General features: G+C 38.9%; 1 protein-coding gene across 5 annotated transcripts in view; it reads right to left on the bottom strand.

Annotated features, from left to right (window-relative positions):
- LOC122562630 (AP-1 complex subunit beta-1) overlaps positions 1-26,440 on the bottom strand; it is a 76,188-nt gene extending 49,748 nt beyond the window's left edge. For 2 of the 5 annotated variants that reach the window (XM_043715636.1, XM_043715638.1), the window contains exons 1-5: positions 26,293-26,439; positions 20,584-20,640; positions 13,920-14,025; positions 10,345-10,480; positions 7,740-7,985 (exon numbers count right to left, since the gene is read on the bottom strand). In XM_043715636.1, the coding sequence (XP_043571571.1) occupies positions 7,740-7,985; positions 10,345-10,480; positions 13,920-14,025; positions 20,584-20,620 (525 nt within the window). In that variant the 5' untranslated portion in view covers positions 20,621-20,640; positions 26,293-26,439. Of the gene's footprint in view, positions 1-7,739; positions 7,986-10,344; positions 10,481-13,919; positions 14,026-20,583; positions 20,641-26,292 lie in introns of all 5 variants that reach the window. The other 3 variants (XM_043715635.1, XM_043715637.1, XM_043715639.1) reach the window with 2 other exon arrangements.
- Between the last annotated feature and the right edge of the window lie 577 nt (positions 26,441-27,017).

The following is a 27,017-nucleotide window of genomic DNA, read 5'->3' as shown; positions in this document are numbered from 1 at the left end:
TCCCGACCTCTCCGCCCCCACCCCCGTCTGACCTATCACCCTCACCTTGACCTCTTTCCATCTATCACATTTCCGACGCCCCTCCCCCAAGTCCCTCCTCCCTATCTTTTATCTTAGCCTGTTGGACCAACTTTCCTCATTCCTGAAGAAGGGCTAATGCCCAAAACGTCGATTTTTCTTTCTCTCCATGGATACTACCTGACCCACAGATTTCTAGCACTTTTTGTTCTTATGACAATATCCAAGTTCGGAGTGACGTGATATTCATGCAACACAGGTCCCAGGCAATGACTCTCTCCATCAAGAGAGAATATAACCATCATCACTTGACATTCAATGGCATTACCATCGCTAAAAGCCTCACTATTAACATGCTGGGGGGATTAATCAGCAACAGAACTGGACTCGCCATACAAGTGCTGTACCTACAAGAGCAGATCAGAGGCTGGAACTTCTGAAGTATCACATTTCCCATTTCCTGAACCCACCATCCACAAGGTACAAGTCAAGAATGTGATGGAACACTCCCCACTTGCCTGAATGAGTGCTGCTCCAATACTCAAGACATTAGACACCACCCAGCGCAAAGTATGCTGCTTGATTGGCACAAATCCACGAACATTCACTCCCTCCACCACCTACACTCCATAGGAGCAGTTTACATCATCCACAATATGGGACTTCAGAAATTCACCAAGGTTTCATTGACAGCACCTTCCAAACCTACGACCACTACTATCTAGATGGAAAAGGACATCAGATACACAGGAACACCACTACCAGCAATGGCTCACCATCCTGACTTGGTTGATCAGTGTTGGTGAATCAAAGTCCTAGAATCCTTCCCTAATAGTACAGTGGGTCTACTGACAGCAAATAGACCGCAGTGGTTCAAGGCGGCAAAACTCACTACTTTCTCAAGGACAACCAGGGATGCCCACATTCTTGAATGTGTTTTTTAAAAGCGTTAGGTATGGGCAATAAATGCTGGCCCAGCCAGTGACGCGCTCATTATATATCCAAATTTAAAAGATTCGGATTTTACACTTTAATCAAAACAGAACTGGAAGCTCTCACTGTATAAAACTGTTGTGCAGCTAATGTTTCTGAACTACTGAAGCAGTTGCCAACAATGTTTCATAGTTTAGATGGTGCATTAACATACTGTCATCAGACACACATCAAGATAAGCTACATCAGCAAATTGCAAGATGCCCTTGAACTCAACTGTCATTGGAACAACAAAAGGAAGCATTGCCTCCATATACAATTAAAGTATTTCAAATGAGCAGAAAGCATTTCATTTGCAATGAATCACCAGCTCACAATGTTATATTACTTAAGGATTACTTCACTGATATTACTTCACTGATAGGTTTAACACAAATAACTAAAATGGCAGTTAGTTATCAGATAGGATGGTGTTCCATAACATCTGAGCATAACATGTGAATCACTAAATTTGTATGCAAACAAAAGATAAGTTAGCATAATCAATTAGAATTTGCAATTCAGAAATAGTATTAGTATGGTCTAAATGTTACTTGCTATTTATCAGCCCAGGCCAGAATTGTTGTTCAGATCTAGTTGCATGCAGGCACAGACGAGTTCAGTATCTAAGGCATCACAAAAAGAATTAAACATTTGAATCATGAGCAATCATAAAAAACATTCGAGGTGGCACGGTGGCTCACAGCACCAGGGATCTGGGCTCCCTTCAAGCCTCAGGCAACTGTCTGTGTGGAGTTTGCACATTCTCCCCGTATCTGTGTGGGTTTCCTCTGGCTGCTCTAGTCTCCTCCGGCTGCTCTAGTCTCCTCCCAGTCAAAGGATGTACAGATTTGGTGGACTGGCTATGCTAAATTGCCCATAGTGTCCAGGGATGAACAAACTACATTGATTAGCCATGAAAAGTGCAGGGTTACAGGGATAGGGTGGGCCAGTGAGGGATGTTCTTCGGAGGGTCATTGAACACGCGATGGGTCGATTCACCTGCTTTCACATGGTAAGGATTCTATGAACAACCTGTATGACCTTATGCGGAGTTAAGATCATTGATGAAACAGCTGTCAAGATGGCTTTAAACAGTATAAGGAGAAACCCCTTGAGCTGAATTGATTGGCAAAGGGGGGAAAAAAGGGCCTATACCAGATTCTATCCTAATGTTATGAGTTAGATTGGTTGAAGACCGTGAAGTGATGTGAAGTCAACCAAGACGGTTCATTTGACACTTCCGGTTGAGGGTAGTTACAAATACTTCATACTTATCTTTTTCAAGGAAGTTCACAGCTCTGCCATCAATGAGGCTGGAGATGTTTATGAAACCTCCTCTTCCAGTTACATAATTTAATTGTTCAACAATTGTCCAGGTATGGCATAACTGCAAAGCTTTGATTTGCTCTGACTGTTTTCAGGTTGCTTAGCTCAATCATTGTTTCTCAAAGTTCTTAACATGCAAGTAGACCTATGATAGTTTCATTAAATTGGCGCTTCAGTTTTAGTATGCTTGGTGCTGCTCCTGACTTGCATTCCTTCACTCTTCGCTGAAGCAGAGTTGGTTCCCTGACTTGATGGCAATGGAAGAGTGAGTGATATGCCAGATTATGAGTGGAACAGAATTCAACTGCTGATTGTCTCACATTCATTTATTTATGTTTTCAGGTATAAGATCGATTCTGAATCTATCTGCTTTAGCATGATAGATTTAGTAGTACAAAAGGATCACTTAGCTCAGTTTGCTAGATGGCTAGCATTTGGATAAAACTAATGCCAGTAAAAATCTAGCTGAGGTGAACCCAGGTCTGCTTCAACATCCTACTCATTACATTAAAACAAACTTTGCCATGGTTCAGCATGTAATTGTCAAGGAATACCTTTGTAGCAATAACTCATGATAATGATTGTTGCACAACATAAAATAGAATGTCCTAAGTGTGAAAACAGGATTCTGCCTTACTAAAGACCATGTGGCCTTTGTTCCTACATATCCTGTCATAGATCAGTGAAGTCATGACAGGCAGTTTGTAGAGAATGAGGCAAAACAAGATTTCCCTACGCTGGTTCTTTAATAGCTTTGTCCTAAGTGCTACGCTATCAAGCCACTCCTGGGAATGGACACTGAAGGCCTATTCAAGGCACATTATTTTGCCTTTGTTACCCTGAATACTGCTTCCAATCTGTTTTCAGATAACAGATTAATTCTGGTTATCAGTCGAGAGAGCGTAGTTCACAATAGGTTTTCCTTGCCTATATCTGATCTGATGCTATGAAATGTCATGAGGTCTGAAGTCCAGATCCACTCCCTCCTAACTATATATAAGGCCGCCTGGATAGTGACTGAATATAATAGCAGAAAGTGACGACTGCAGATGCTGGAGCTCAGAGTCGTGAGTGTAGTGCTGGAAAAGTTTAGGTCAGGTAGCATCCGAGGAACTGATTCCTGAAGAAGGGCTTACGCCCAAAACATCGATTCTCCTGTTCCTCGGATGCTGCCTATCCTGCTGTGCTTTTCCAGCACTAAATGTAATAGTCACAGAATCACACCTATTGTCAGCTGTTGCATTACTAGTTTATGGAACAACTCTCCCAATTTTGGCAAAGTCCGAGAGTTAACGGAGTCAATTTTACAAAATCTGTTCATCTGGGTGCACCTTTCTCTTATTTGGTGTCAAGATCAATAAAAAGTGGTCAGCTAGGTTTTATTCTTATGTATTTTTCATATGGCTTTCCTCAGCCACTTCAGAGGGCAATCAGGTCAGCCACACTGCTGTAGGTCTGAGTCATATGTAGGTTAAATCAGGTAAGGATTCCACAGTGAGCAACAGTAAAGCTGTCTCATAACTTTAATGGTCCCTATTACATATCAGCTCTGCATCCCAAATGTATTTAATTAATTGAATTTGAATTCCCCAATTGTCATTTGTATAAATTTTCTGGATAATTGTACTAAAATTATCTTCGCAATTTTGATGTTCACAGCCTAGCAATTGCATTTTGAACATTTATTTTCCACGTTCTCGTAGGACAAGTTGCATACTATCTTAGACTGCGTCATCACTTAATTCTGTAGCAGCACCTTGTAGTAGATAGCAAAAACAAACTCTATTTAGTACTGGAATTCTCTTATAAGCTCCTTTATGCCAAGTTAGATGGCATTACAAGATAAAATAGGCTGCTCCACTGCAGTGCGGAGTGTAGGAAAGTAACATTTCCTTAGAGAGCAAATGGTAAGAGAACAAATTCCTGCTCATGCTGTCTTAGCAATCCACATACATCAGTAGATATAATACATAAAACAAAGATTTGTCATATGCAGTTGTTCTCTTTTGAATTAATTCTTCAAGTTAATAAAATAGGTTTTGAGACAGTAGATCAAAATGGGCAAGATAATCTTAGTTAAGCTAATTGAACAAGTTGAATGTTCATTATGAAATGAGAAATCAGCTCAAGAAATTATTCTTTGTACTGAAATTCATTAAAGATCTACCATTTCAAGTTGTTTTTGAAGTCTTTCAAGTTAATGGATTTAAATACTTCAGCTTGGGTGGTCATGTGGAGTTACTGACTCTCAGGAAAAGTGGTCAGCAACTAAATATATAGTAGTTTGAATGATGATAAATTGCCAGCTTCCATACTTCAGTACCCATTATTACTGGCAGGAAAGGAAAAAGGTGAACAGAACTGGTGAAGAACAATCACATTTAAAGAATAAAACATCTTCCCCATCCAGCAATCCTTGCTATTTTCATTTTCACTGTGAGTGATAAGGTAGCTCTGGAATGAGATGTCAGATGTGCCTGCCATCATTATTCCTCTCTGCATTACTTTTAAAAATTACCTCAAGAAGGAAAGTACCAATGTTTGCTCTGCACCCACTCACCCTGCTGAAACTAGTAATTCTGTAAACTACCAGAGCTTTAAGGTCGTATGTTTTGAACAGAGATGAGGAGGAATTTCTTCTCAAAGTAGTCAATCTGTGAGATTCTTTATTGCAGACAGCTCTTGAGATGGGTCAGTAAGTATACTCAAGGTTGAAAAAGATATATTTCTTTATAACTCATGATTCTATTACTGATTAGAGAGATCAGAGAGAAATGTCAGATTGAGGATTATCACATTAGCCATAATCTCATTAAATGGTGGAACAAACTCAATGGGTTGAACAGCTTATTTCTGATCCATCTGATGGCTTTAGAAGATGGAACTATGAGTCATTAATTTAGCATATTTTAACTAACTACCTAGAATAAACCAAGAGCTGCATAGTTACAACTGCTTTTGGAGTCAAAGTCCAAGTCAATACTTATTTAAAATCAGACAGCTTGAACAAAATTAAATATCAGGTAAAACGAAAAGTTTTTTGAAATTACTAATTGTTAGTACTGTATAGAGTATTTCTAGAAATGAACACATTGTCCAAGGTTTTCATCTTGCACCCAACAGGACGATTCACAAGAAATGCAAAGGGAAAACAACATTTATATTGAGAGAGGAGGATGCTGATTCGTTGGCAAGTGATTTCTGATTGGCATCGGCACTGGCATGGAAAATGTGCCTGTATATGAAAACTTTTAAACTCTGACTGATCAAGGTGTTGCCCTGAAAACTGAACGAGAGAATGGCTGTCACTTGTTTTGCGGAGTTGAAACAGGGTGCTGTGTGTACAATCTTTCTATCTGCAAAAGTATAGGGCCCTACGTGGCAGTATATATAGTTTCCAGAATGCGCAAGTGCACCACATTGCGAGCCTAATCGACAATCTTCAGTTATTTGTCAGTGTAATTCTTTGCATACTTATGGTTATTTAGCGACTGCTGCCAATCACAGAATCGCAACTAATGTTGAACTCTCCGCTGAGTTTTCCAAGCATGAGCTGGTTAGATATAGTCAGTACTTTGCCTGTTTGAACAGCCAAAAGAATTTGCTGTTCGACACTATCCACAGTATTCAGGATGTGCAGACACATGGACACTAAAACTCAGCTCATTTACGACTTTGTTTCATAGGCAGAATGTCTTTTTGGCTTGACAGTATCATCCTGCTCATGGTTTGGTGGTTAACAGTCAATCATCTATGGGTTCATTTTCCACAGCAATGCCTCTATCAATCCAAGTCGATTTGCCACCAGAATGTTCCTCTCATACAGTTTAAATGTTGCTTTCTCATTACATTGATATTGCTTGCAAATTGACCTGAAGGCTAGATAATAAACTTTGACAAAGTTATATTGTTAAAAATACTGTAATTCATCAAACAGAAATATTGCCCTTGAAAACCATCTTTCTCCACAAGGGAATGAACATTCATTTATATAAAGCATCCACATCCCCTTCAGACACTCCAATTGCTTTGTAGGTAATGAATTTATTTTGAATCCAGTCCAGATAAGTAGACAAATATGACAGCAAAGCTGAATTTGTAAAAGCCCTACAAGCAGCAAGAAAAAGGATCAGTTAAGCTACTAATAAATTATTATTAACTACTAAGTTAAGATAATAACTTGAGAAGCATGCTAGGTTAAACACAAGGACAACAGCTCTTTTTTTGAATAGTGTAATAAACTAATCTGTACAAGCTGACAGATCCTTAGCGTATGCATCACTCATTTTTGACTGTGAAATTAGGTCCTCAATAGTACACCAAAGTTGGTTACTTAGATTTTATAGATCAATGGTGCTGGAAGAGCACAGCAATTCAGGCAGCATCGAGGAGGATTTTGCTGAAGCTCCTCGATGCTGCCTGAATTGCTGTGCTCTTCCAGCACCATTGATCCAGAATCTGGTTTCCAGTATCTGCAGTCATTGTTTTTACTTAGATTTTATGGTCAAGTTCCAAGTCATTAAGCGCATCTTGAACTTACAAATACATACCTATACATTATCAACAAGTGCACAACTGATCACTTAGAAACTTTAATAATTTTTTTTAAAATATCAAACTTTTCCCCTCAATATCATGCCAAGGAATAAAGTTTCCAGTGAAGAGAACTCTAATGCACTAATCAAAAGAATCACCTCCAACTTGCAAACACAAGATCAGATCTGCATTGCCTTGTGCCTTTGGTGTTATATCAGCTACTGATCTTACAAAATAAGCAACTGGCTTTTATTAACCAATAGCATGAAAAGTCGTGAGGGGGGGAAACTGTAGAACCAATAAATTATAAATATTACAGGGCTCCACACTGACACCCACATGGAACAATTTGGAAAAATTTACTGCTGCAGGTCCATTGCAATATTTGAAAGTGTTGGCAATTATCCAAATGTTTGAGATATTCATAACAAAAAGACTACCAAATTACATGACCAGGCCTGCAGAATGAACATAAACACATCAACCTACAAAATAATATACAACAGCTGCTAGAAAACTGGAAAAATAAATGCAGTAATAGTCGCAGTAAATATAAAGAAAGGAGTAAAACATTAAGATTACAAGTACAATTTTTCAGTAGAGCTGAATGAACAGTACTCAAAACATTAACATACCTTTCTTACCAATCCTCCCTTTCTTATAAATCCTATCTGCCCTGGTGAGCGCTACCTGTGTTTTCTGACTTTAGGAAAGTAACCTTTTGTTTTAATAAAAGATCTCCATACTTCTATCAAAAGAAGTTCACAGAATTCAGCTACAGGTCAGATTATTCAACAATATTTTTTTTACCTTTACCACTTCAATAGAATGTTTTATATTAATGTTGACAGATACAATGGGAGCAGGTTTAATACTCTGTTTACCATTGGATTGGAATCCGATATCAAGTCCTTGAGAGTGTCCAGAAATCCCTGATCTTCAACGAGCTGTGCATTGATATCATGTAGTTTAGCTACACAAACAGCAGCAGTCTTTCGTACATAGGGATCTTCATCCTTCAGACATTTTCGCAGGGGCTCGCACAAGTACTCAGTGATCTTATCTACACGGATACAGCCCATGGTTCTCACCGCCAGCGCTCTAATAAGTGGATTGGGATCTTCGCAGTCCTGAAATTTGAACATCAAATCACACTCAATCACAGCCTTAAACAGGGAAGAGTATCCATTCCTAATTTCAGTTATGCAGAATGTCACATTTTGGGATATCATACACTAAGATTAAGAGGGGAATGAAAATACTTTCGTTTACTTTTTTTTAAAAATTAACATACTTATTGAACTGAGTTGATGACTTGTAGCTAGCACAGTTAATTTTTTTTTACCCACATAACCACAAAGTCCCAGATATGAGCAGAATTAGTTAATCTGAATTGAATAATCAGGCACTAAAGTAAAGCAAATCCCTACTTTCAGTTATGATCTAACAACTCAAATCGAAAAGATGCATATTTAATACATGCTTTACCCATAAATGACATTTGGCAAATTAGTGGAAGTTGTTTAGTGCTTGGAAACAGTATGCACCATTATATAATGCTTTTGGAACAGCAGCAGCAAAAGGAGAAAAATCAGAAAGCAACTTGCTAGTTATCAACCCGTTATGGAAAAAAAAATTATTTTTAACAACTGTACTAATAAATGAACCTCAAGAATATGAACATCCTTACTACATTTTTTCATTTGGCGGCTTATTGTCACAGACAATTTATCAAAGAAATGTTCTAACTACTCAAAAGAAACACCAAGGATCAATATCCAAGAGGTAAATGAATCTGTACAATCATTGTTTATAACATCTTCCTGTGGAAAATAAGTACTAGGGACTTATAGACCACTTGGGAAAAAAATATAAGATTGAGAGATTCATCAAAAAGACAGTCTGATGACTTTCAACACTCAACATTACAATTATTAGAGATATAGAAATATTATAGATCTAATAGCATTATCTTAATATTTAATTTCAATGCTTGAATAAAAAATTAAATATCAAGTATTACAAAATATAAACAAATCTATATTTTCTAGTTTTGCTTGATAAAGCATCAAGATCATTTTGATTTCTGCAATCTACTAAATTATATAGGATTACAGTGGTTTACAATAATTCTTAACAGTAGAAATCAAGAAAAGGCAAGTTAACATACACGTAACGTACATTGAACACTGTAGGAAGCTTATGGATTTTAAATAGATAAATGGACAACTGAACCATATATTCTAATTTCAATATGATCTGTTACAGCTTTAAAAGAGTATCTAGGCAACAACAAAATTCTTAGAAATGTCAAACAGAACGTAAACAGAATGAAGCCTCCTTCGGTTTAGCCCAGTAATTTAGATTATGACTCAGGCATTAACAACACAGCAGTGCACAATTTCCTATTTCTATGTTAGCCATCCTGGGTAGAGTGTGACAATGAACTGGTGCTGAATTATAGTTTACCTTGCAAAAGAACGAACTTGAGTAGTACTATCGTATTTTTTAAAATGCCTAACAACCTTTCATCAGGTGTTTTAATTTTGAAGTTCAGTTGCTGTTGTTGAAGGGAAAAACATTGCACATTTTTTTGCATGCAGTAGGATCTCAACAACAGCAAAGAAAAACAGCCTACTTTGCTGAGAATATTAGTTCACCATTAGGAGTCTTCATTCTAAAATGCAGATTTTAAAGAACAGGATGAAAAATAGATAAATTACTGGTCAGATTTACTGCTTTAGAGGCTTGGGGATTGGATGGTGTTGCCAATTACTAAACAGCATAATTTTATTCAAATAGCACTGGCTGAAGGCAAAATGCTGACCCATTACTCAAAACTTCTAGTTCTTCAAATAGTGCCATTGGATCATTAACATTTATCTGATCCACCAGTACAAGCACACAGTTTTAACATACAGAATGATTTAAAGCAGTGAGGTACTTTAATTGGACAATAATCTAAAACCTTCTGTTTCCAAGACAAGAATCCATCTAACTGAATCACATACACAATGTGCATGGATACATGTTCACTGGAAACTGGGTTGGGACATTTACAGACAATAATGAAAAAAAATTCACTTTATGATTGTGATTGTTTTGGAACACAACCCAGAGATGAACAGAAATATCATTAATCCATAAGCAACCCAGTCCCTCACCTATCGCCACTTCCACCTGGACGTCTCTCAATCTGAGAAACTAGCTTTAAATTTAGTTAAGACATTGGCTTGTCATCAGTAAGACTTTTTGTTTAAATATACAGTACAGGCTTTAACAGATAAAAGTGCTAAATTAGATTGCTGATAAAACTACTGTTTTAAAGAGCTGCAGATTAGGTGTTGCAATTAATTAGTGGACTGTCCACTTACGTTTGGGATCCACATTTAAACATTATCAGGATTACACCTCTGTACTGCACAAATTCAATGAAGCTTTGTACACAGATCTGTTAAAAATTCTGAAACAATTTATCAAAATATATACCTTAACGAAAGTGTTGACTGCCATAATTGCCATATCAGGTTGACTCTTGGCATAGTTCATTAGATAAAGATACACCAGCTTCTTAAGCTCCAGATTGTCTGTCTGCATGCAGTTAACAACATCAGGAAAGAGGGCGCTATAATGCAAGAAAGTACAAATAACTGGAACATCCTGACAAATTACAGAAATTCATACTTAAAATTGAATTAATGCATCTGCATTATAACTTGAGTCACATGAATACATTTCTCAAATATTCACCACAGAATTAGCAGGGCAATAACTAAACAGAGAACCAATTTAAAAATTTTGTTATAAAAATTATTTCACTTTTCAAAATTTAGATTCCAAACCCATAAAAGATGTCAATTGTTTTTCTGTTACCTTCAATACCAGAAAATGTACACTTAATTGTTCAACAAAAGGTTCTCTCAACAAAACCAAACATTTTAAAAGCAAACAAAATGTTCAGGATACACTAATAGAATTTTCACTTGCCATTGAGAAAAAGTCTCAAGCTTCACCGCATGATTCCATGTCTTGGAAACCTGCCTGACAGTGTATATTGTGTGTTTTATGTTATTGCACATAATTACAGCTCTTATGACAATTCTAACTAGTATTTTTAATTTTTAAATTCATATTAAATTTCAAGTAAAATTGTTGTTAGAAGCTCAGAAATAACTTGCACAATACTTTTTCTAACACTGAAGAGAATTAAAGAATAAAAGCACCTTTTGAGAGGTGCACAACCTATAACAGATTTTGCCCAATAAAATACTCTACATAGTCAATATGGATCTGAAAAGCTTAATTTATAATTACTGTTTTTCTATCCTGCTTGCCAAAGATGGACAAGTTCACATTTTGCCTCATTGTACTCCATTTGCCAATCTACTTAGTCAGCCAATCTAAATTTCTTTGTAAACTTTTTATCCTCCTTACAATTTACTTTTCTACCTATCTTCATGCAATCAGTAAATTTACCAAGCAAACATTTGGTCCCTTTTTCCAAGTAATTTATATAGATAAGGCACATAAATAAGCATACAACTGGTGACACGACTTGCCAACCTGAAAGTGACCCATTTATCACTTCTTCCTGCTCCTCTGCCCATGGTAATGTTACCCCTTATACCACATGCTCTTATTCTGAATATTATGATGTGGCACTTCATCAAGCTCTTTTTGAAAATTTAAATACACCACACCCGTGCAGAGTTTTGGTCTCCTCATTTGTGACTGGCAGGGTCAGGGTGCAGAGGAGGTTTACCAGGTTGATTCCGGAATTGAGGGGGTTGGCTTATGAGGAGAGATTGAGTAGACTAGGACTTTACACATTGGAATTTAGAAGAACGAAGGGGGATTTTATAGAAATTTATGTAAATTTATGAAGGGAACAGATGAGATAGAAGCAGGGAGATTGTTTCCATTAGCAGGTAAAACTAGGTCGAGAGGGCATAGCCTCAAAATAAAGAGGAGCAGATTTAAGACTAAGTTGAATAACCTCTTGACCCAAAGGGTTCCACTTTGCCCACTTTCACTCGTTAAGTCCTCAAAAGGACCCAAATAAACTCAAATAAGATTATACTGACTCAACTTAATTGCATTCAATTTTAAGGGCTGTGCTATAAACACCTTAATGATAGATTTTAGCATTTACCCTGAGAGGGATGTTGGCTTGTGTTACATTTGTCTTCTTTTTATGAATACAGGAGTACATTCATTATTTTGCAATCTGATGGGACTTATCCAGTATAAGGGGAGTTCAAGAAAATTAAAATTAATGCATGCACCATTTCTCAAACCACTTCTTTTATAACCTTTGAATGAAACCCATCATGGCTGATAATTTGTCAGCCTAGTGAGCTATTTACCTTAATTATCTGATTGTTTTAAATTGTTTCCATTCTGCTTATTTTGCATTTACCAACAATATTGAGACTTAGGAATTTTTCTACGTCATTTGATATCTTATAAACACCCAAGGTTCCTCTCAGACATCTTTCAAGGTCAAACAGTAGTTTTTCTTTCAAATCTTTCAACAAAACTCAATGTAAAACTGTCCATTGTACTTGAGTGTGAAATTATTCATGCAGCTCACGATGTGGCTTTCACAGATCATTGTACAGCTCAGTCAAATACCCTCTAAAATGTTCTCTCCCTAATCTATAACAATAATAGTTGGTGTCTATCTCAATTTTATGATTGGTCAGTGGTTTGATTTTGTGAGTACAGCCTAGCCCATGTGCCATGGATACTTGCCCCCATCTCTTTGTTCACCTGCTCTCAAGTGTGGCCAATCTCCAGTCCTGGTTACTTGGCTTTGAATTGTGCAAATCCCTGACTTTAATCTTTCACTAATCTGTGACGTCAGGTACTGGTCTTTAGATATTTAATTCCCCAGTCAAACTGACTCTCTATTCCCCAATCTTCAACATATTCAATTCACTCTACGTGATATTAATAAACAGCTGAAGACATTGGATGTGGCAAAACCTACAGACCATGACAATATTTTGGCAATAGTACATAAGAACTGTGCTTCAAAACAAGCTGGGTCCAATACCAAACCATTATAGCACAATTACAATCCTTACATCTACCCAATGTGGAAAACTGCCCAGGTATGTTCTGCACACCACAGCCAGGACAAAACCAACTTAGCCAATTACTACCCTCCATCAACTCTTGCCAAGAGAAAAGTGACGGAAGACATCATCAACTGCGTTATCAAGTAGCGCTCAAAAGAATAACTGCTCATTGACAATCAGTTTGAGATCCAGAGCCACTTAACTGCTGACCTTATTAGTCTTGGTAAAAATATGGACAAAAGAACTTAATTCCAGAGGTTAGACAAGAAATATTGCCTTTGACATCAAAGCAGCATTCAACCAGGTATGGCATCAGGGAGATTTAGCAAAACCTAGAATCAAAGGGGATTGCAGGAAATCTCTCCACCTAGCACAAAGCAAGATTGCTGTGGTTATTAGCATTGTGCCTGCATTATTTTTATTTTCCTGGACTCTAACTCCCTCTTAGTTCAAATCCTTGTTACTTCCCTATTCAACTGTTTTGACAAGACATTAAGGCCCTTTATGCTTAAATGTTTCTAACAAGCTCTTCAACAGTTGAGAATACAAATCTAATATGGACTGATGCAACTAAAACATCTCACCAATATCATGAAACAGAAATTAAATTAAATTTATTGTACGGACTGCCATCAGATATATAGAACATGTCTAACAGTCACACATTACAGCAACTATAGCTATCATTTGCTTTGGATCACTAAAAAAATACAACTTAATTTTTAAAATTCTAAAAAAAGTTAGCATATCCAGTTTAAAAATGTCTAGTTTGTTTTTAATCACACCATAACACGGACACTTGCAAAATTTGAATGAACACAATACTGTTGCTACAAAGTACAAAATTTAGCATGAATACTCCATATGTTGGCAAGAAAATCAGTGAGCCTTTTAGATATTATGTAAAGATTTCAATTACAGAATTACTGCAATTTTCTCCCATTCAATTTTACAATGAAGGATTATTGATATTGTACATACCTGACATCTTTCCCAACAGTCATTGAAGCAATCACCTTCTTCACGGCTTCTTTCTTCTTTTCTTTCTTGTCACTGTTGAGCTCGGCTTTGAGTTCAAAGATTTCACCTAGAGTTCAAAGAAAATGGATTAATTTTCTTGAAGAATAGAAGATTTTGAGAGCTGTAATTAAATGAAGCTCCGTAACCATCCGTTTTCCAGAAATTCATTCTTTACATTTTGCACCAACAATTCACAGAAATTCACTTACTACATCACAGCAAGTTGAATGTTTTAATGATTTCCTACAACTTAGAGTTTGACTGAAATTCCTAGTATTTACATATAAACTAATTGAAATTATTCTTGCCTTCTCAATATCAGAAAAGAATTAAAGTTTGCAAGAATTCATTAAAAAGCTATCTTCAGCTAAGCACCTTCTTAAAATTTCATTGAGCACACTTGTTTTGCCGGTCCTTTTAATTTTTTTTCTTTGCACCACACATACATTAGTTATCACAAAACTAGACCTGTTGGGTTGCTGCATTATCACCATCCTCAAAGTTGAACATAAAATCGCCTGCGGTCATCACGAATGACTATACTTATTTCCAATGACAAAAATTTTATCTTCTCTTGGGTCAAAACAATTTAGATTTTAAGTTCTGTGAAAAGATCAATACATCATAAATAGGAATTTTGTTTTGACTTTTACAATACACAAAGACGAAGACAAAATAAAAAGAGAAAAGGTAGAGCGCACGGTAATTGGGGCAACTTTGCAAGGTCAGAGATAGGGAGAATCAAAGCCAAGATAGAAATTAAAACAAGGACTTTGATATGTTGGGGGACTAGGAGTCAAAGCAAACACAAACAAGGGAATGAACTATTTGGACTTTGTCCAAAATTTGAGTAGCAGAATTTTGGATGAACCAAGTTTATAAAGATTTAAGAATGGGAAATCAGCTAGAACAGCTTTGGAATTTGAACCTAAGGGTGAAATAGGCAAGGATAAGAGTCTGGATGTAGGTTTGCTCACTGAGCTGGAAGGTTCATCTCCAGATGTTTTGTCACCCTACTAGGTAATATTTTCAGTGGGCCATCAGGCGAAGCACTGTTCATGATTCCGGCTTTCTATTTAAACATTTGGGTTTCTTTGGGTTGGTGATGTCATTTCCAGTGGTGATGTCATTTCCTGTTATTTTTCTCAGGGGGTGGTAAATGGGGTACTAACTCGATGTGTTAATTGATAGTGTCCCGGTTGGAATGCCATGCTTCGAGGAATTCATGTGCGTGTCTCTGTTTGGCTTGTCCTCGGATGGATGTGTTGTCCCAGTCGAAGTGGTGTCCTTCCTTATCTGTGTGTAAGGATACCAGTGAGAAAGGGTCATGTCGTTTTGTTGATGTTCATGTATCCTGATGGCTAGTTTTCTGCCTGTTTGTCCAATGTAGTGTTTGTTACAGTTCTTGCACGGTACTTTGTGAATGATATTAGTTTTGCTTGTTGTCTGTATAGGGTCTTTCAACTTCATTAGCTGCTGTTTTAGTGTGTTGGTGGGTTTGTGGGCTACCACCGAGAAAAAAAAACAGGAAATGACATCACCAACCCAAAGAAACCCAAACACAAATAGAAAGCAGGAATCATGAACAGTGTTTTGCTTGATGGCCCACTGAAGATGTTACCTATCTGGAAATGAACCTTCCAGCTCAGCGAGCAAACCTACATCCAGAACCTCAACCTGAGCCACAAGTCTTCTCAAAACTCGCTAAGAATAAGAGTTTCAGTGGAAGATGAGTCAAGGCATTAAATACCACAGAGGAGAAAGTAGGCAAACTTTGCGATACAGAGTACAGTAAATACCCTGTTATCTAGTACCAAGCACCTGGAATTCTTACGCAACCAAGAAAAATTTCAAAGAAATTCCTATTTTAATAAAGCTTGTTGAAAAGCATCTATTTGAACTTGATGTGCCAAGTACTGCTGCATGTACATTCACCCACCTTGTGACATTTCACCTAGCCACTCCTAACAGCCTATCATCCTCCTTCATGTGGGTGCCATTACAAAATACTATCAGAGTTTCTAAAACTTATGAGTTTCAAATAGTGTGGCACTGGAAAAGCACAGATCAGGCAGCATCCAAGGACGGGACAGTCGATGTTTCGGGCCAAAGCCCTTTATCAGGAATATATGCGTGTGCGTGTATGTGTATGGAGGGAGGGAGGAGAGAGAAGGGGGCTGAAGGATAAATAGGACACTGGAGTGGGGGAGGGAAAGGTAGTTGGGAAGGCGATAGGTAGAAGCAGGTGGGGAGAGATAGTGATAGATCAGAGCGGAGGGTGGAACGGATAGGTGGGAAGGACAATGGACAGGTAGGACAGTTCAAGGGGGTGTAGCCGAGTTGGAGGATTGGACTGCAATGAGGCAGGGGGAGGGGAGCTGCCGTGACATTGACCATCTCAACCTGTACAACCCTCTCACCCACTCATCCACTCCAACCGCTCACCCTCACAAAGTGCAGCCCTCCACTTCCTCTACTCCAACCCCAACAAGGGGGACACAGTGGTGGTTTGGTGCACCAACCTCCACACCATTGAAGCCAAGCACCAACTCAGACACCTCCTCCTACTGCCCCCTACCACAACCTCACCTCCCACACAATCCACAACCTCATCACCTCAGGGGATCGCCCATTCACAGACTCCAACCTCATAGTCCAGGAACCCTGCTCCGCCTAGTTCTACCTCTTACCCAAAATTCACAAACCCGACTGCCCCAGTCAACCCATCGTCTCCTTGCTCCTGCCCACTGAACTCATCCCCTCATATCTTGACACCATCTTGACCAGTTTGGTCCAGGAACTCTCCACATACATTTGGGACACCACCCATGCCCTCCACCTCCTCCATGACTTTCATTTTCCCAGCCCCCAACACCTCATCTTCTCCACGGACATCCAGTCTCTGCACAGAGCTATCCGCCATGGTGAAGGTCTCCAAGTCCTCCATTTCTTCCTCTTCCGTTAACCCAACCAGTACCCTTCCACTGACGCATTCATTCTATTGGCGGAACTGGTTCTCACCTTAAACAACCTCTCCTTCAAATCCACTAATTTCCTTCCGACCAAAGCGGTATCCATGGGCACCCACATTGGCCCCAGTATGCCTGCCTCTTCATCAGATACGTGGAATAGTTCATCTTCCGCAGTTACACTGTCACCATACGCCACTTTTCCCTCTGCTACACTAATGACTATCAGCACCACCTAGTGCTCCCATGAGGAGGGTGAACAGTTCGTCAACTTCACGAACACTTTCCACCCTGACCTCAAGTACACATGGACCATCACGGACACCTCTCTCCCCTTCCTGGAGCTCTGCGTCTCCATCTCGAGCAACCAACTCAACACGGACATCTGAACCCCACAGCTACCTCACTACACTTCCTCCCATCACCACCATTACCAATCACCACCATTACCAACCCCCACCCTGCCAGCCCCATAAATCCCTTACTCCCAATTTCTCCACTTCATCTGCTCCCAGAAGGAACAATTTCACTCTAGGACATCACTGATGTCCTCCTATTTCAAGGACAACAATTTCACCACCTGTGTGATCAACAATACCCTCCAGTGCATCTCCTCCACTTCCCACACCTCCACCCTTGAACCCTATCCCTCCAACCACAATAAGGATAGACCTCTCCCCCCACCCCCAATCTTCCATCCCACTAATCTCCGTATACAGCACATTTCTGCCACCTACAATCAGACCCCACCAGAGATGCATTTCCCTCCCCACCCCAATCGGCATTCTGCAGAGATCATTCCTTCCGCCACTCCCTTGTTAGTTCCATGCCCACCACCAACTTACCCAGCACCTTCCTTTGCCACCACAAGAGGTGTAAAACCAGCATCCACACCTCCTCCCTCACCTCCAAAGGCCCCAAAGAATCCTTTACATCCGCAGAGATTTTCTATACATCCAAACACCTCATCGACAGTGTCCTTTGCTCTCGATGTGGACTCCTCTACACTAAGGAGACAGGATACCAACTCGCAGAATGTTTCACCCTCTATTCCTGATGAAGGGCTTATGCCCGAAACGTTGACTCTCTTGCTCCTCAGATGCTGTCTGACCTGCTATGCTTTTCCAGCACCACACTTTTCAACTGATCTTCAGCATCTGCAGTCCTCACTTTCTCTCGAAAACCTAGTGAGTAAACTGCACTGCCCTTTTGACATTTAGATTACTTTTTATTCAAAGAATAACCAAATGTACTGTATTGGGTTCCTAGAAGAGTACTTCACATGCAACCAAAAATGTATGTAATCAACACCTTTCTACCACCCCAAACAATTCCACATACATAATGGAAAACAGGACTTGGTGTACAACGGCCTGAACTGTCTCAGAATCATTTATGAAAACCATAACTAGTCTGGTCCAACTTGAAACAATGGTCAAGGAGGAGAATAAAAAAAGAATGTTTAATTACTTTGCTGTAAACACAATTGCATGAAACTGCAGCACCATCCTTTTGGAATGACTTTTCTTACTAAAGTATGCACTTTACAATTTTCACTAATGCAGTTACACTAATTACACTAATGCAGTTTATTAAATAAAAAGTGAAATGGAGTGCTCTCCAACAGTCTGGTGCCCAGGGCAGCCAGCACCTCTTTATCAATGAGGCCAGTCCCAGACTGAAACCAGAAGCAATTCTATATCAATGACCTTCGCACATTTACAAAACCTTAATGCTATGGCAAACATTGTGCTGTGTTTTCGATGACAAGTTTGCAATATGTTAACTCCTCCTCTCCTCTCCTCACCCCCGCACCCCTCCCCACTCAAATATCAGTAACACAAGTGTCATGACTTACTTTGTCCTTGGGTCTTGTAGTAGATAGATTGACATCTATTACTAAGCAAACACTACATTCCCCTGCAGCATGCTTTGGGAAGGTGTCAATGTTACTATAACCTTGCAACCAGTCAACAGTAGACAATTGTAAACTTTAAAAGTAAGCACCAACAGAACTAGAATTTGCAAACATCAGTACAGTACAATTAAGCACCACTCATTTAATCCAATAATCTAAATACAGTGGTAAATTCAGTTTTCCTGTCATAAAGTCACATATATGCTCTTTAATATCTTACATAATTTACTACTGTGAGGTTATTTATTGTTGTTGCATTTAATATAAGGACACAATAGAGCTCATGTCAAATTGATTAAATTCTGCTCATTTCAGTTTATAAGGAGAAACCAAAAGATTGGGCAGGCACTCAACTGTTCAATTATTTGATCAAGTATAGTGGATTAGAATACTTACAATACAAAATGTGGTACAAACTAGGAGAAACAGGCTTACTGTTATCTTATCTTTATTCACCATATCCTGAACAACACAGTCACAGCAGACATTTGAAACTTCAGATATGTTCTACTATTACTTCTTGATAAAGGGTCTGAAGAAAGGCTACACCAACCCATTAAAAATACAGCATTTCAGTCTTTGTATTTACTAGGGTAGTCATATGCATTCAAAAAGTTTGAAAGCCCTAAAAGTAAATTTAAGCTGCCACTTCAGTATATCACTGAAAATGGAACTGAATATAGGTCTGGTCACATTACTGGAAGTACATGATGCACAAGAGCGCCTAGAGGAGAGATTTACATCGATTTTGCTTTGACTGCAGCTGTTTAGCTATAAAGAAAAATTGGAATGAAAGGGATTATTTTCTTTGAAACGAAGAAATTTAATTGGGATATATAAAAATATGAATGATCGAAGTAGAATGGACAGGAGTGAGCTGTTTCTTTTGTGGCTCAACAATTTAAGTTTATTAGAGCTAGAAAACAGTCAAGGATAAATCTTTGTGCCGAAAAGAATGGCAGAGGCAGAACCTTTGTTGCATTCGAAAAGTATATACATATACACAAGAAGGGCTGCATCTCACAAGGATACAGATTACAAATTGGAAAATATTAGGTTTGATGGCTCTTTTTCTGCCAGAGCAAATGACAGGTCAACTAGTCTCTTCAAATGGCATGAATTTCAATGGTTCGGTAACAAAACTGAACCCTCTCAAGAAGAAAATATACATATTTAAATATCGAACGAGGAAAGTCTTCTCAGAATCTTCACTGACATAGCACTGAAACATCATTGAAAGTCAGACTCTGAGTAACTGCAAGTCAGAGCTACATAAGCTGGTACCCGTAAAAAAGAAGCACAATTCCAAAGTCCTGCTTGTGTGTGACTCCAACCTGACATCATAGGAATAATTGATTTCAGTTGTCAGTGCCCAACATGTGGATTAGACAGAATTTTTTTCTTTCAGTGCAACAACCTAACCATTTTACCCATTGATATACAATCATAACCAGGATATTATACTTCCTAAAAGATCCACTCTTCAAACTTCCACAGTGAAGAAAAAAAATACAAGAGGAAACAAAGCATTTAGGATCTGAATATTCTGAACATGGACTGTAAATGATTCGTCAATAAGTTCACAATAAGTGTTAAACCAGTTCTTTAAACAAAACAGGTTTAGTTTTGCATCAATTAGAATAAACAAGCTGCAAAGCTGAGTTAGTTTACTCATGGTTGACAATTATTTAACAAATTTATACTTGCTAAATGAGCGAGAGCGAGAAAAAGTTATTACCTTTCTTAGTTGTTGTGAAATACTTAGAATCTGTCATGGTGATCCTGGGACAGGCTTCTGAAAAGAAAAAAAAGTAATTGATTTTCCTGCTGAACCAGCAATGTGGATTTTCCCAACAGGAAAAACAAAGTTACTGATTAATCAGTTTTAAGGTACAAAGCCTCTGTACTGAAACTTGTTTTGCAACTTCCCTGCCTTTTAGCTCTTTTGGTAATTCCTTCAAAAGTGTGCAAGTATTATTCAATAGCTTCATTTTCAGGTTAAAAAATACAAAACATTTTGTATAATATACACTTTGCTTATTTTTGTCAATATTCATAAAGTAGCATTCCTCTTAAACTAGGAGTGGAAGGCAGACCCTGATGACCTGGTCCATATCAGTATTAATGATATAGAAAAGAAATAAGATCCTTCTGAGGGTGTATAAGGAGCTTCAAATTAAATTGAAAAACATATGTTGAAACACTACTCCAGCCACATGCTAAGTGATAAGGAATGACAAATAAAAAGGTGACTGCAAAGCTCAGCGGTGTGGGAAAGTGGGATTAATTTTATGTGACACCAAGACAGAAAGGATCTGGATAGTTGGGACAGAATAATAATGTTAAAAGAATAACTAAGACTAGGGATGAGACTTGAAGTTAGCAAGGTAGGGTGGAGGAAGATGTGACAGAAATTCCTTTAAAAGTTGTGAGGGTAAAGGGAAAGAATAATAGAAGCATAAACAGTCATAGAACAAACATTTACAGAACATTACTATATATAAAAAAAGAGGGGGGCACAATCAATAAGAATAAACTAAGTTAGCTGTATTGTAATTTACAGAGCGTTTGGGGAAATCCGAAGCAATAATTCTCGGAGGAAAATTAGATGTAGAGTCAACTGAAATATGGCCACAAAGAACAAGATTTCCAGTTAAAAACTGCAGGAAATAATACTCTTACAAAGAATAGAGACAAAGGAAAGAAGGTACAGTAATAAAAACAAAAACAGAATCCATATCAATTGAGATGAGGAGAAGGAGAAGGGATTTGATCATGCTCATAAGATTAAGCTGTAGACCATCTGATTATGGAAGGGGAGAATACAAATATGCAAGGAAATTTTTTAAATTAGAAAAGACAAAATAATAACCATGACAAAATTCAACTACTCCCGCCAACCAGAGAGCAGTGTAAAGGGAAACAAAGCTACTAAACAGTTGACAGATGACTCCTTTCTTGCCTAGCACCCAAGTAGTCTTGTATGGGAAGAATCATTTTAATCTATCAGTGGGAACTGAACCAGAAGATACAAGAGAAAGAATCTTGGAGGAACATCCAGGAAAATTATTTCAAATAATGTTTAAAAGAGACATAACAAAGATCAAACTAATGAATTGACACCTAAACTAATTATATTGGGCCAAGGATAGAACTATCGAAAAAAAAAATGACAATGAGAAGTACTTCTAAAAAGTTTAAAGTACCAGAAAACACCCAAAATGAAAGAAGTTAATAGATGTATTTAATAAAGACCAGAAATAAAAATGCCAAAGGGATTGAGATGATTTGGAAATAATTCAAAAAAAAGAAAATGATTACAGAATTGAAAATTAAATTATTTGCGAGTTGAGAAGATTTGTAGCTCAGGTTGAGGTTCTAGATGGAAGTTTGCTTACTGAGCTGGAAGGTTTGTTTTCAGACGTTTTATCACCATACTAGGTAACATCAGTGTGCCTCCGATGAAGCACTGGTGGTATGGCACGCTTTTAATTTATATGTCTAAGTTTCCTTGGGTTGCTGATGTCATTTCCTGTTCTTTTTCTCCGGGGGTAGTAAATGATATCCAAGTCAACGTGTTTGCTGCCGGTTGGAATGCAGTGCTTCTATCAACAAACACATTGACTTGGATCCCATTTACCACCCCTTGAGAAAAAGGACAGGAAATGACATCCCACAGAAAATGACGTCACCAATCCGAGGAAACCTAAACACAAATAAAATGCGGGCCATACCACCAGTACTTCACCGGAGGCTCACTGAAGATATTACCTAGTATGGTGACGAAACATCTGAAAACAAATCTTCTAGCTCAGAAAACAAACTTACATCCATAACAAAGTATCCCACAGAATAATATACTGAAAACAAGATAAAATAAAGTAAGTTGGAATCATTTAAAGCTCCACGCATGTGTGTACTATTTTTATCATCATAAATGTGCCATGGCTTCACAGGGTCAAGTTGCCCAAATATATTAGGACAAAATGTTAGATACATTTTAAACTAGGATAGAGGTAGAGAAGTACAGAATTGGGCAGCAAGTGGCTAGCACTGCTGTCTCAAAGTGCCAAGGAACCCCAGGTTCAATTCCAGCCTTGGGTGACTGTGTAGAGTTTGGACATTTCCCCCAGGTTTCTGCCAGCTGCTCCAGTTTCCTCCTTCAGTCCAAGAATGTGCAGGCTAGTTGAATTAGCCATGCTAAATGTGGGGTTACAAGGATAGGGTGAGGATGTGTCTGGGATGGATGCTCTTCCAAAGGTATGTGCAGACTCAATTGCTTGAACTGCATCCTTCTGTACTTTAGGGATTCTGTAAGAAAGAATTCTAAAGTTTGGGGCTTACGAAACTAAAAGCTTAGTTACGAAAGGTAGAGAAATTAAAATTGGGGCAATGAAAGAAGAGCACAACTGGATGCAGTCAAAATTGTAGGAGGGGAGGCCAGTTGTTGAGAAAGGTAACGTCATACAGGGATTTACGAACAGCGAAAATGTTAAAATTAAACATCCCATTGCTAGACTGGGAGCCAAAGTAGGTCAGCTAGCAAAGAACCAATGGGTGATTGGATCATGGTATAAGGAAATAAAAGTTATGATTAGCTTATTTTCTTCCGTTTTTTCCAGGATGAATAACTGAGGATGTCGAAGGATGACTTTATAGAGGTGTATAAAACCATGGTGTGGTCTTTTCCCTAGGATTAGGAAGATGAAAACTAGAGCACATAACTTTAAGGCGATAGGATAAAGATTTAAAAGGGGCCCGAGAGGCAACATTCTCACAGAGGGTGGTGCATATATGGAAGAAGCTGGCTGGGGTAGTGGCAGATGCAGATACAGTTACAACATTTAAAACACATTCGGACAGGTATGTAAATAGGAAAGATTTAGAAGGATATTATGCACCAAACACAGGGAAATAGGACTACTTTAGTTTGTGAGACTTGGTCAACATGGAGGTGTTAGACCAAAGGGTCTCTTAGCATGCCGTATAACTCTGTGACAGATATGGCATTAAAATGAAAACTGAAATATATTAGACAATTAAGATTGAGAGAGATAATTGTTGGACTAATCAAATTTAGAAATGATTAATTTTTGGTTTAAAATTAATTGCATCCACACAGTTAGAACAAGGCTAAGAAAGAGACAGCAGATTCTTAATAAATTCAATTGAAGAGCAAATTGTGTCAGAGACCAATGGACAATTAATATTACTCCCATATTCAAAAAGGAGGATAGAGCAAAAATAATTGGTCATTAAGCAGTTAACTTAAAATTAATGCTAAAAATATTGGAATCTTTACTCAAATGTATTAAGCCAACATCGAGAAACTGAACATACAATAGCCAGTTTACTGAGTTCTTTCAAGTCATAGAAAGAGAGGACAAAGTTAATTTAGTAGGTGCTATAGTAGATGGACTTTCAAAGTACTTTTCATTCAAGTCACAAGACTTGTGCCTACAGGCTATCCTGTGAATTCTGGGGACAAGTAGCAGAACAAATCGAAAACTGAATATAAACCAAAAAGTAAGTATTCAAAGTAGTTACATAGACTATCAAGGGGAGGGTGTCTAGGACCAGAAGGTACAATCTCAGAGCAAAGGTTGCCCATTTAAGACAGATGAGGAGAGTTTTTTTCTCCAAGAGTGCAGTCAATTTGTGGAATTATTTCATGAGGAGGGCTGTCAAAGTTGGATAATTAAGTATATTCAAGGTTGAGATAAGCATCTTTCTGATCAGTAATGGAATCAAGGGATAAGGAAAGTGGAGTTGGGAGATCAGAGCAACCCTGATCTCATTGAGTGACAGTAGACTTTATGTGCCAAATGGTTTACATTTGGTCTTATGGCAGTGGACCTCTATAGGGATTCATGCAGAGACCACTGCTGTTCACAGATTATAAAAATGATCTAAGAATGAAAGCATTCAGGAATCAATGTGCACTATCAAAACCTGCAGACACCATATTGGGAGATATAGCTAATAGCAAGGAAGACTGCAACAAAATACAAAACAAGCTTAATAAATCTGGAGAATGGATGTGTAAATGACAAAGTAATTTCAAAATAGACAAGTGTGAGGTCAGTAGACATTTAAAAAAATCACATTTCCTTTGGAAAGGATCTTATTGTGGTAGAGAGAAAAACTGAGGACAAATAAATTAATAAAAGCAGAAACAGGTCAACCAAGCCAAACGACAAACTATGCTTTGGGTGGGAAGTTGCTTGCATGGAATATAAACACTTGTTTAACATGCTGGACTGAAGAGTCTGTATCTGTACTATAAAGTACAGTGTAATTAAGAACTGCAATACCTCATAACATCAGATTCAGAATCATTCAACCTATCACACCAGTGAAAAAACTACCTAATTTGGTTCCTGCATATTTTGCAATAGACAAATGTTGAAATGATCATAGGCAAGTATATTAAAATAGCTGAACTTAAGTTGACATTGAGTGTGCTTAATACAGCAATATCCATTTAAACAGGCAGGTGTTTTAAACTTTTGGAATAAAGATTTAGATTTTTAAAGAGAGAAAATAAAAGACAATTCCAAACCGAGAAGAGCTAGGACTGTCATTTGCTACAAACACAAACTGAACCTAACACTCAAACAATGATGGACGTGGTGTCAATAGACCAGAGTTTTCCTGTCGGTATCTAGCAGGGCAAACTGAGCCCAGTTAAACGTCAATGCTGAAGAGGAAACGCAGCGTGTCCATCAGCACGGTTACCCAACTCCTAGTCCCTGGTCACTTAGCCATGTAGCATTTCAGAGGGTCGGTGCAGACTCAATGGGCCGAACAGCCTCCACCTGCACTGTGATTGTAATTCTCCATTTGACGTTTGCCGACATAACAGCGATTGCACCTTAAAGCCAGTTGTCAGGCCAAGAGCCTCGAGACAGGACGAGGCGCTATTTATTTAAAAATACAAGTTTACACCGATCACCATCAGGGGAGGCGTTAGGAAGGGTCTGGCGGGAGTAGGGGGGCAGCGGTGGTGGAAAGGATGTTATTGAAAAGGGCACGACTGTGTTTTTAAGGGAAGATGCACGATTTATAACAAAAACTATTACATATTTCACACTGAAAGGCGCCCGGATTGTCAAACTCTCCGGGGGGGGGGGGGGGGAGGGAAGAGGAGAGGGAGCGGGGAAGGAAAGGGGGCGAGAGGGAGGTGGGCTGACAGCCTGTGCACCTGCTCGGGGTCCGAGAGGCCCAGGTTGGGTCAGGGGTCCAGGTTGCCCGCGGTGGGCTGGGGGTGAGATGGAGGGCACTGACCCTCCCTCCCCCCTCCGTGCGAGCGAGCGCGCGCTCCCCGGGACAGGGTTCACCCTCCCCACCAAAACTCACACCCGATCCCAACTTCCGGCCCCGAGAGAAAAATAAACTTGTGACAGGGTGGTGGGGGGGGGGGGGAAGGAGAAGGGCAAGCACTCACCTCCCCCGCGGTCACTCGGTTGAAGTGAGGGTCCAGCCGCCGGTCGAGAAGGGGCCGCCGGATCGACTCCCTCCGAACGCCAACTGGAGCTTCAAGATGTCCGCCCCGTCGCCAAGCTGCGCTGTCACCCAGCTGAACCGGAAACAATCCGCGCCAGGGGGTCAACTTCCGGCCACGCCCATGGATCCTGGCCCCCAGGTACTTGCTTTCCCCCTCCCCCGCCCCAACAACACGTGCATTGCAGGCTCCTTGCGCCAAAGATCAGTGTTGGTTGGGCGCCTGACGTGGGTTTGCCCCAAAAGGAGGACCCAGATCATTTCCTCAATCTTGCTGCAAAAGCCAAAACGTTTTATTAAAAAAAAATGAATAGGGTGTGCTGGGGAATCTCAGCAGGTCTGGTAGCATCTGTGGAGAGAGAAAGAGTCCATTCGAGGCGAATATGATTCCAGAAATCATTTCGAACTCTGTTTCTCTGACCACAGATGCTGCTAGTCCTGCTGAATTTCTCCAGCACTTCCTGATTTTCTTTCACATTTCCAGATCCACAATATTTTACTTCTGTTATTATTTTATCACACCTCCCGTAGAAAGCAAGTTGAAACTTGATTCATAAACCCCATTAGTGTCCTAATTTTGAATATTAAGCAACTTGTAAAGCACCATTCACTCAAAGGGAGTAGTGAAAACAGTCCTTTTTGAACTTGTGGTCCCATGTTGTAATGCTA

The sequence above is a fragment of the Chiloscyllium plagiosum genome, chromosome 25 (genome assembly GCF_004010195.1).
Source record: "Chiloscyllium plagiosum isolate BGI_BamShark_2017 chromosome 25, ASM401019v2, whole genome shotgun sequence".
NCBI classification, from domain to species: domain Eukaryota; kingdom Metazoa; phylum Chordata; class Chondrichthyes; order Orectolobiformes; family Hemiscylliidae; genus Chiloscyllium; species Chiloscyllium plagiosum.
This window is presented reverse-complemented; position numbering and strand designations above follow the sequence as displayed.